The sequence below is a fragment of the Falco biarmicus genome, chromosome 19 (genome assembly GCF_023638135.1).
Source record: "Falco biarmicus isolate bFalBia1 chromosome 19, bFalBia1.pri, whole genome shotgun sequence".
Classification (NCBI taxonomy): domain Eukaryota; kingdom Metazoa; phylum Chordata; class Aves; order Falconiformes; family Falconidae; genus Falco; species Falco biarmicus.
The window spans coordinates 2924186-2935034 of NC_079306.1; the positions used below are offsets into that span (position 1 = coordinate 2924186).

The window sequence follows — 10849 nt, forward strand, 5'->3', positions numbered from 1 at the left end:
CCTAGAGCCTGCTCTGCAATCAGGCAGTACCGAACCTCCCCCTCCCCGCTGGTTAATAAAGGAAGGGAGATGGAAGGGGAAAATAACCAAAGATTAAACATTAATCTCCCGGAGCCTAAAGGGACAGGGGTGGGCAGGAGGGGACCGGTTGCCTTTGGGCTCCCACTGTGCTGCCCGGCTTGGTGAGGCTGGGGAGAGGCCCCTTGCCTGCGAAGCCAAGGATGCTCCGGATGCTCCTGCCTCTGCAGAGGGCCGGGATCAGATCCGGCTTTTAATCAGGAGGGGGTCAGCAGTGTGGCCCCCTGACCTGTCCCATCCCTGTAGGCAGGGTGCTGGGAGTGCCGGCGGCCAGCGCCGAAGGAGACTCCCCCAGACCAGCTCAGAATCTCTCTTTATTATTTAAATCCATTATGTACAACAACCAAAAATAAAAAAACGCTTTTAAATTCTCTGCGATATGAAAACTACAAGCTCTGTACATCGACTGCCGTGAGTGCAAGAGTGAAGGATCGTGGTCTTTGGTGGCTAGACTTGCGCCCACGCACGCTGCGGAGACACGCGCGCGGCCGGCATCCCCGGCCCCTCCGGCCGCCCCCTCTTGCCTCCCCACTGGGATGGGGCGCTGGGGCCACCGTGGCTCGTGGAAGGGGTCTGCCACGGCGGCGACCGGAGCACAGGGTGGCTCTGGCTCCTGCCACGGGGCTGCAGCGCGGGCAGCACCGGTGGTGAGCTGGCAGAAGCAGAGCCGTGCGGTGCCGTCCGAGCTGGCCCACATGCTCTGCAGGGGACACCTAGGATGACGGCTAAAACATCTACATCACGCAGTGTAAACACAGCCCGGGAATGTCTGACTATGCGGCCCAGCTGCAGACCCCTTCCCGAGGGGCTGCAGGGGAGACACGGACCATGGGGATGGAGCGGGACGTGGGGGCGGGTGGGGAAGGGGAGTTGAAGTCTGTGAAAAAAAAAAAAGGCAGTGTTGGACATCTCCTCTGCCGGACACGCTTGTGCCCCGCAGGCTGGGCTCCCCGAGCAGCCCTGCAGTCTGGACTGGTCCCGACATCCCAAAACACGAAGGGGGAGAACTGAAGACTTCACTTTGAGAAGTACCGCATGGAACAAGACCCTCACCTGCTGCACCGGGGGTCTGGCGGGCCCCGCGCAGCGGCAGCCAAGCCCCAGAGCATGACTACAAGCCACGGGTCCTGACTCCGGGAGTGGGAAGCAGCTTGCACCAGCGCGGCAGGGTTGGGAGGGGACACTACTCTAACCAGGACTGTTAACACGGTTGGCCCAAAGCGACACTGTAAGCAGGGCTCAGCTGCTCGGCAGAGCCACGATTCGAACACACATTGCTGACTACTGGCTCTGGAGGGGCAATGTGGGTCGGCTGCGGGGACCCCGGGCTGCTGCCTTCCCACAAGGAGACCCAGGAGGGCAAGGGGAGGCAGCCCCACGGCCTCGCACATCACCCAGGCGCTGCCCAGGTTGGCAACTCTTTGTGCCAACCTTTTGCTCTCTGTGGCACTGGTGACCGGCATCTCCAGGCAGTCTGGAAACAGGACCGCAATGCAGGGCAGGGGGGAGCAGAGCCCATGCTGAGCATCTCCTGGAGCCGCAGGCAGTGGGGTCACCCCTGGGCTGCCCCCTCTGAGCATCTCCCAGAGCCGCAGGCAGTGGGGTCACCCTTGGGCTGCCCCCCCCCCCGCCCCAGGCTGCCCCCTTTGCCAGAGCATGGTGAGGGTCCAGGCCACAGCACCCAGGTGTGGGGCACAGCCCTGCCCGGAGGCACATCCCAACCCCAGGGGGACCGAGCACCTCTGAGGCAAGATGCTCCCCCAAGCTGGGAGAGCCACCTGGGGGCTGCTCAGTGGGAGACGCTTCTGACCCCGGCTCCCCCACTCGGCACTCGTCACACTGGGGGACCCTGTCCCATACCCCTCCAAGGTCCTGGCACCACAGCCCACAGGACCTGCCAGGGCCTCAGGGAGGGGGGACCTGGCCCCTGCTGCCCCTGGGTACCCACGCTCTCTTTCCAGGGAGACCCCCACCGTGGGCTCCAGCCCCCCCAAATCTCAGCTGTGGGTCCCGGGGGGCTGCCCCTTTCTCCTCCCCCAAAAAGCGAAGGTGCTGGGCAGAGCTTGCTGGGGATCAAGGTGGGCGTGCGGCGGTGAGAGAGGAAAACAGAGGAGCTGCCAGCACCGGCCCCAGGGGGAGGCTGTGGGGCGCGAGGGTCTGGCCCCCGCGGAGCAGCTGCGGGGAGCCAGGCTCCCCAGGGCGGCTGGCATTTGGGTGAGGGCTCTGACCCATCCTGTTGCCTCCAGGAGGAGAGCAGGGCTCAGGACCGATGGTGGTGGAGCAAGGAGGGGAGAGCCTGGGCAGGGTCCCCTCCTTGGGGCAGTCAGAAGAGCCCCCTCCTCATCCAGCTGGACCAGCTCTGGCGCTGCCCCGCACCCGTCCCTGCTGTGCCCCCATGCCCGCAGCAGCCAGCCCATGGCCCCGGGTGCTGCCCCTCACCTCGCCTGCCCTCCGACGCAGCTGGGGCTGGGGTCCTTCACCAGGTGCTCTGCCTCTCCCGCCTCCGCCGCCGGGGTGCTGGGTCCCTCCTGCCTGCGCACGGGTGCCGCCGGGGACTCACATGTTTGATGGGAGTTTGGGCTTCCCTGTTTCCACCTCGGGGCTGAAGGCCACGGAGCCCTTGCGGGGGGGACCTGCTGCCTGCCGGGACGTGGAGACCGGGGACTGCGGGCTGGATGTTCCCGCCACGGAGCGGCTGGGTTGCGCCAGCGATCCTGAAGGCATCTGCTGCGAGTGTGCTGGCTGGCCTGGCATCGCCGGACATGGCTTGGCAAGGAGTCCGGCTACTGAGGGAGAGGATCTGCGGGCCAGGTTCCCGGCAGATTTCCTGCCCTGCTGCAAGGAGCCCACATCAGCTTGCTGGGCCACTTTATTGGGAAGGGAAGGCTGGGAGGCGGAGAGGAGCCGGACATCGTGGGTGAGCCGCCCCACTGGCAAGCCCTGGATGCTCCTGTGCTTCACCAGCTGCTGAGGCTGCATCAGAAGAGAGATGTGGGAGCCGGTGGCTCGGGACAGGCTGTAGTGGAGCGTTCTCCCCGACGGCAGCGCCTGCTCCGAGCTGGGGGATGGAGCCCCCGCTGCTTGCTGCAGCAGGGAGGTGGAGACTGAGGCGCCGCGGGACTTGGAGAGCTGGGGCTGGGGGCCGGCGAGGGGCTGCTTGGCTGCTGCTGGCGGCTCCCCCTTCTGCGCCGTGCGCGGTGCCCCAGCGCTCGGTCTCTGCCCCCCGCTCTCCAGGGGTGCCTGGGACTGCACCATGGGGGAGGAAGGTGAACCAGCGGTGGGCGTCTGGAGGTGGGACTGCGCCCCCGATGGGGAGCTCATGGAGGAGGGCCGGGAGCCCCCCAGGCTGGGCTGGGACCTGCGCACCTGCTTGGTGAGCAGGGTGGCCTCAGGAGAGAGCGGACTGGAGATGGAGGAGGGCGGCAGGAAGATGTGGGCCTGCAGGCTGTGCTGGTGGGTCAAGGCAATGGCCACGTTGGTGGTCGCAGCAGCCGTCTGCAGGGGCGCGTGCACCAGCGGCTCCCAGATCACCGGCTTGCCGCTCAGCTCCCGGCCCATCGCCATCTGCTGCAGGTCCTGGATGTTGTGAGCCACGTCCTGGTCGTGCTTCACGATCTGCTGGATCATCTCATTGTTCATGGGCCCCGAGCTGTGTTCGGCTCGCTTGCGGAGCAAAATGGAGTTCTTCTTCCCTGGAAGGAGGCAGCAGTGTCACCCACCCTGGGAGCACTGGCTCTCAGGGGCACTGGGGAGGGCAGGGTGGCAGCGGCGAAGGGAAGTAAAACCTCACTGGTGCCAAAGGGAAGCAACACCCTGGGGAGGGTCTAGGCTGCAGCAGAAGGAGAAACAGGGACAAAATCGAGGAATCCTGGTTCCAAAGGCTCCAGGCTGGGGGCTGTGGTCCTGCTTGTTCTCCACAGGCAATGGGGGGTGAGGACAAGCAGCTGGCCAGTGCCAGACAGTATAAACGGGGGGGGGGGGGGGGGGGGGGGATAAGGCGACAGCCCCCTGGGAAGTCTGTCATACAGCATTCTCCAGCTATTTCCTGGGAAGAAAGAGGGAGCCTGGGGGCAGGCTCCTTCCCTGTGCTCCCCCTCATCCTCATTACTGGGCATCCATCAGGCTGGGGTGCCATGACCGTGAAGTCTGGGATGCCATCACCATGGAGTGTGTGATGCCATCACCCACAGGGCTGGGGTGCCATGGCACAGAGGCAGCTGTGCTGGGCCCAGAGGGTGCTCCTCACCTATGCGGTCCAGCCGGTCCATGGCCACCGTCTCAAAGGCCCTGCGCATCATGGGATACTCCTCCAGCACCTCATTGAAATTATCCACTGACAAAGAGTAGAGGCGGCAGTAGGTGTCAGCTCGCACACTGGCTGTCCGCCTGCCCCGCGTCAGCAGGCAGATCTCTGCAGGGAGACAGATATGGGTGTCAGGGTGATGCAGCCATCCATCCCGTTCCCAACAGCTTCCCCAGACAACAGCAGCCAGAGCGGGGACAGGACCTCCCGGCACTCACACAGCCTGCACAGAAGCAGGGCATGACCCGTGAGGTGGGGCAGACCTGGGAGTGTGGACAGCCACGGCCGTGCCCGCAGCCAGGCACAGCCTCTTCCTCCCTCCCCTGACCATGGAGACACCCCTGGGTGCGACTGCTGTGATTGCCCAGCCCGCTCCTCTCCCAAACCTGTGCTTGTAGCCTATACACTGGCTCAGATGCTCTGCTCTATGCCACCCTCCTCTCCAGCCAGCGGTGGGGGTGGGTGGATGCCCCCCCCTGCCCAAGCCAGCCAGAATTCAGGGCTCTGCCTGCTGGTCCCTCTGATTCTGTTTGCTGGACAAGGTCCCCTGTCAGAACAGGCGCGGCGGACTGCTGAGCCCAGTGCGATGGGGATGCCGATGGGCAAGAGGGGATGGGCAGAGGGTGCAGCAGGCAGAAATATCACGATGCCCCAGCTCCTGCCCCCCAAACAGCTCGCACTCCCCTCTGCTCTCCAGGTGTCCCAGCCCAGCCTCACCCCCAAAGTAGGAGCCATCAGACAGCTTTGTCTCCTTGTTGCCCTTGGTGAGGATGCTGACCACCCCGTGCTGGATGAAGTACATCTTTTTGCCTACGGTGCCCTCACGGATGATGAAGTCCCCAGGCTGGAAGACCTCAAAGCGCAGCTTGGTCAGCATGGCCGTCACAAAGTTGGGGTCTGCGTTAGCAAACAGGGGCATGTTGGCCACCAGGTTGCGGCAGTTGAAGTTGATGATCTCCTGTGGGGTGAGGAGCAGGTCAGCAGAGACATCACCAAGCCTGACCCCAGCAAGCACTGGCCCCCACTCCCTCAAGTCCCCAGCACTGGGGTGCCTGCCCATACCTCTTTGAGCGGCTCATTGAGCTCCCCCAGGATGTTCTCCTCATCAAACATCTTGCCCTGGTAGCGGTGCTCGTAGTACTCATGGATGCGCTGGCGCGTGTCCCCAGGCAGCTTGTGGAATGACATGTACTGCTCCACTTGCTTGTACTGTGGGGACAGGGCAGAGCCACACAGGGCTGCGCTGAAACAAGCCGCACGTGCCGGAGGCCAGTGGCACAGCCAGCCAAGGCCTCCTCTCTCCTGGGCAGTGAGAAGCATCTGCTGCTGGAGCTGGGATCCAGGCACACCCGCTCAAGGGCCCTGTCCCAAAGGCCACCTCTGAGGCCAAGGATGGGACCCCCATGCACTCAGGATGCAGAGGGTCCCAAAGCAGAGGCCAGGACAGGGCCTCACTACACTAGGGTGAACCCCAGCATCACGACTGGGGTGTCTCTATCCATACGGGCATCCTGACACACACACACCCTGCCCCCCAGGTGAGTGGCAAGGGTATAGATCAGGGCAGGAATCTGCAGGTTCCAGAGCCACTGAGCTGGCTCTGGAGCTGGACCCACTCGTGCCACGGCGTCTTTCCCAAGTACCCAGGCATTCCCTACCCCACCCTGCTGACCTTCTCCTGGTACTGGCGCCGGGACGAGTCCAGAGACTGGATGAGGGCGGTGGCATGGCCGATGAACATGGCGTAGCAGGTGGCCCCCACGATCATGCTCAGCATTGTAAGCCAGACGTCAGTCATGCCCTCAGGTGCCTGCTGACCGTAGCCAATGCAGAGCATGTGGCTCATGGCCTTGAACAGGGCGTGCGAGTACTGCTTCCCCCAGGAGTCGTTCTGCAGACAAGCGAACAGCAGTTCTGGGGGCTCTGCTGGAAGGAGCTGCTGGGATGAATACTCCAGTTCCCACTCTCCAAGGAATCCAGAGCCCCAGCAAGAAAAAGGTTTCTGATGTGTCCGAGCCCAAAGTGCAGAGCTCTGCTCCAGGAGGAGGCACTGGGGATTGTGCAAAGCCCTGAGCCTGCACCGGCCCCTGTGCTGGGGAGGAGGCAGAAGCCCCCCTGCCCCGTTCCCTCCTGGCAGGGCCCGAGGGATTCCCCTGGCTGCGCTGACACGATGGGCTGAGCAGGGAAGGTGATGCAGAGATTCCCTTCACCCAAACTGCTGTTGCAGGGCTGTGGCCAGAGAGACGCTGCTCCGCAGCACATGGATCCAGCCTCAGAGTACGACATGCGTAACCAAATCCTCTCCTCTCCCCCAACCTGCCCCCCCTCTCCCAGGTAGTGCCCGGAGCACTCACCACCATTTGGTTCATGGAGACCCAGCAGTCCCGCGGGAAGTCTTGCAGCATGGGCACCAGGAACTGCAGGCAGCCATCCCAGTGACACAGCAGCAGCATCATGCCAATGAGGTTGAAGATCCTCACCACAGCACTGGCCAGGTCGTATGTCATATGGAAGATCTGGGGAAGAGACAGGAGAGGAGCTAAAGAGAAACTCTTTGGCCAGAACAGCCCTCTGAACCCCTCCCCTTCAGCTGGCTGTACCCCACAGCCAGGGATCCCTGAGCTGGCCTGAGACCCTGACCTTGGACCCCCAAGTGGTTCTCACCTCTTCCCACTGGTGGATGTAGCGGATGAGGCGTGAGAGGCGCAGCAGGCGCAGCAGGCTGAGGATCTTGGTGAAGCGGACGATGCGCAAGGCCCGGGCTGTCTTGTAGACATCAGAATCCACCTGGGTCTCCAGGTCAACAATGAGAAAGATGTAGTCAACAGGGATGGAGGAGATGAAGTCAACCAGGAACCAGCTCTTCAAGTACTTCATTTTGATGGTGTGAGGGTCAAGGATGATCTCTGTGTTGTCCTCCACCACAATGCCTGTCCGGAAGTTCAGCACCAGGTCAGCCAAGAAGAAAGTGTCCGAAAGCACATTGAAAACGATCCAGGGAGGGGTGTTCTCATCCTTGAAGAAGGTGATGCCCACAGGCAGAATGATCAAATTCCCCACCATCAGGAGCAGCATGATGAGGTCCCAGTAAAACCTGCAGGGAGGGAGCACAGGGGATGGAGCGGGGCAGGGAGAAGTGGGGAGAGGCAGGACACAACCGGTTAAAAGGCAAACCCGAGTTCAAAGTTAGAGAGTCCATCACATCGTGGAGAGCCAGGCACTCAGGGCACACACACACGTGCCTGCTCACACACATGACGAAGACCCTGCTGCTTGACCGGGACACATGCAAGCACGTGTGTGTGGAGAGGAGCGATTCTGCACCGGCTCTGGAGGCAGAGCAGGGCCAAGGCTCTGGGGGAGCAAATGCCACCCTGTGTGCGCAGGCACAGCGGGCTGTAGCTCCAGGAGCTTGGCTGTCGCTCCTCCCTCTCCTCGTGGCATGACAGTGCATGCACACGTATCTCCCCGCCCCAAACTTGACATCCGCCCTGAGGAAAACTCAGAGGACGTGGGCTTTGCTCCCTGGAGCTCCCTGTCATCTGCTGCTCACCACCCGGGCTGGCTTAGCGGGATTTACAATAAGCTTTGCTGGTTATGCAAACTGAGTGCCAGGCTCCTGGGGCAGCCAGGGGGCTTGGGGACCGGGGAGGCTGTCAGGATTGTAGGACAGGTGAGCCAGGCAGCAGCCAAGCAAGGACAGACGAGTGGCATCCCCTCGCAAAAGGGGGAAGGAGCAGGTATAACCCCAAAGGGGCTGCTCACCAGCTACACAGCCCTGGGCCTGCAGGACCCTCAAATCCATCTCCTTTCTCCGAGAGCTGACAGGCTTGGGGGCTGCGGAGGAGATGCCAAGAGGCACCCGGGCAGCAGCCGTGTTTAGTTATGCCTTGAAATTCAGCATCCCCATTCACATGCAAATGTCGCTGGGATGTTTTCATTCTTCAGGAAAACCGCATGCAATGCCTTCTCAAGGTTTGTGACAGCTCCTGCAACAGTTTGGTGGGCTCCCAGGCTCCCTGCTCAAAGTCTTTATGGGTGCCTGGAAAAGCGAGGCCACCTTCAGGTGCCTCCATTAGCCCCAGCCCTGGTTGTAGGTATTGGCCCAAATCTCCAAAGGTGACCTCGGGGCACTCCTGGTGCCTTGTGGATGCAAACTGGCCTTTGCAGGTGACACGAGGCCTGCTGGCATTTCCCACTCTGCGTCCTGGGTGGGCACGGGTGCCACGGGGCTTTCTGCAGGTGATGGGGAAGAGGAGGGAAGAGAAGTCATGGCACTACTTGAAGGCTCCTTCAGGGAGAAGGGGGGGGGGCGCAAGGCCCAGGAGCATCGCAGAAATTAACACCTTCTTGCCCACGTCTGAGGTTTGCTGGGGCAGGCGAGCAAACGCCAGCCAAAGCAGAAGGGGCCTGACCTGGCCAAGCAGTCACCTCCCACCGCCCCACGCTGTGCCCCGGGGAATGGCACACACTGAGCGGGGACGCTGCCTGCCCCCGCTGCTGCCTGAGCCCCCCCAGCTCTCTGCTCAGATTTAGGCTTAAGCCCTGCAGGGCAGGCCCTGTCCTTTACTGTGTCAGGCCGAACACGTGGGGCCCTGATCCCAATGGCGTTTATGTAGCCCCATAATGTGATAAACACCAGTGTAATCCCCACCGGCTGTTTACCTGCCAGCTCACTTTGTGTCACCGGTTGCACAAGCCACTCCAGCCACGCTCAGGCTTACAAACTTTGGGGCAGCTTCCCTGGGAAAAGGGCTTGGAGGGCTTGTAGCCCTCAGCATTGCGCTGGAGCAGCGCAGGGAAGCTGGTGTGTGCAGAGGTTGGGGCTCGGCAGTGAGGGAAGCTGGCTACAGGTGCCGGGGACCTGCGGCGGGTGTTGGCCCTGCTCTGGCGTGCTTTGCCAGGCTGGGGACATCAGTGGTGTCACAGCTTGCTGTGGGAGCTGACTGCCTGGCAGCTTCATCCCCCGTACAGAAAGCCCACCCTATATGACTCAACATCCCCGTGACACCCAGTTCCTCCCACATCATCTGTCCCTGAGCTCTCCCTGTGATCCCGGTGACACCATCAGCCAGGCCCAGCTCCTCGCTGGGTGCCCTGCCCTCCTCCAGCTCCGGGGGCTGGAGCCTGTGGTGGGCAGGATGGAGCCCATGCTGGGCGGGATGGAGCCCGTGCGGGATGGAGCCCATGCGGGGCAGGATGGAGCCCGTGCGGGGCAGGCTCTGTGGGCAGCCCGGGGGTCCGTCGGGATGGTGCGGCCCCTCGCCAGACGAAGAAATTAAAAACAGCAGCGAGAAAAGGGGGAGTGGGGTGGGGGTCGGGGGGGGGGGGTGGGGGTTGGCTGTGCGAGGAGGCGGTCAGGCAGTCCCAGCCTCCGCCGCACGCCCCGAGCCGGTTCAGCGGAGGTCCCCGGTTCGGCGGGGCCGCCCCCACCCCAGCGGGAGCCCCGAGGGCCCGGGGCCGCGGAGGCGCGTGGGGGGCTGAGGCAGAAGAAAGTTGCCTGCGCTGCCCGTGGGGCCGACGCCGGGGAGCAGAGCCTGGGGAAGGGGCTGCGCGGCCCCGGGCAGCGGCGGTGCCCCGCGGGGGCTCGCCGGGCTGCGGGGGGCGGCCGCGTTCCCCGGCCCGGGGCGGCGCCCCGGGGCCCGTCACTTGTTGCCCCGACGGGCGGCGGCGGCGGGGCCGCGCTCAGCACCACGGACAGCGGTGGCGGGGCCGGGGCGGGCGCGGGGCCCGGGTCCCACCTGAAGTCGCTGTAGGGGTGGATGATCCAGGCGCCGGCCGACTTCACCCGCTGCCGCTCGATCTCCACGGCCCGGTGGCTGCCGAACATGCGCAGCGAGAACTTGTTCACGGCGGGCTGCAGCATGGCCCCGAGCTGCCGCTGCACGAACGTGCCCGCCGCCGCCGCCTCGCCCTCCGCCACGATCTGCTCCGCCGCCGCCGGCGAGGCCGTGTCCGCGCCCGCCGCCCCCGCGGGCGCCCTCGCCGCCTCCCCGTCCAGCACCGGCGGCTTCTCCGGCGGCTCGGGGCTCCGGCCCGGCGCCGCGTCCATGCCGCCGCCGCCGCGCCTCACGTTTCCTTCAAACGCCCTTGCCCGGGCGCCCTGCCCGCCGCCCCGCCGCACATGCCCGGCCCCGGGCGGGCGGGCGCTCGCTCACCGCCCCCGGCCTCTCGGTCACCGGTCGCGCTCCTTCGCCGGCGCCCGCAGCTCCGCCGGCGCCCGCCTGTTGCGCACACACTGGCGCGGGCGCGGCGGCCGGGCCCCGCCGCCAGCGGGGAGGCACCGCCGGCACCAGAGCGGCGGCGCGCCGAGCAGCGAGGCCCGGGCGGCGGCGGCGGCGGCGGCGGCGGCGGCGCGGGACCCCGCGGCGGGCGGGGCGGGGAGGGGCGGGGCTCTGGGGGCCAGGGCGGGCGGAGCGCCCAGCCCCGGCCCCGCCCCCCTGGCCCCGCCCCTCGATTCCGCTCCTT

General features: G+C 64.7%; 1 protein-coding gene across 2 annotated transcripts; it reads right to left on the reverse strand.

The window, feature by feature from the left end:
* Positions 1–374: 374 nt before the first annotated feature.
* Positions 375–10739, reverse strand: HCN3 (hyperpolarization activated cyclic nucleotide gated potassium channel 3). 2 transcript variants are annotated; one of them, XR_008818999.1, is made up of 9 exons: positions 10123–10739; positions 7046–7475; positions 6736–6897; positions 6054–6272; positions 5444–5590; positions 5099–5339; positions 4325–4489; positions 2518–3770; positions 375–955 (listed from the first exon to the last, which is right to left on the reverse strand). XR_008818999.1 is itself a non-coding variant. In XM_056321923.1 (8 exons), exons 1-8 carry the CDS (start codon positions 10431–10433, stop codon positions 2635–2637), a joined length of 2811 nt encoding a protein of 936 aa, XP_056177898.1. In that variant the 5' UTR covers positions 10434–10739; the 3' UTR covers positions 375–2634. The 2 variants fall into 2 exon arrangements, 1 of the variants encoding a protein (XP_056177898.1); XM_056321923.1 differs by having other exon boundaries at positions 375–3770.
* Positions 10740–10849: the final 110 nt, after the last annotated feature.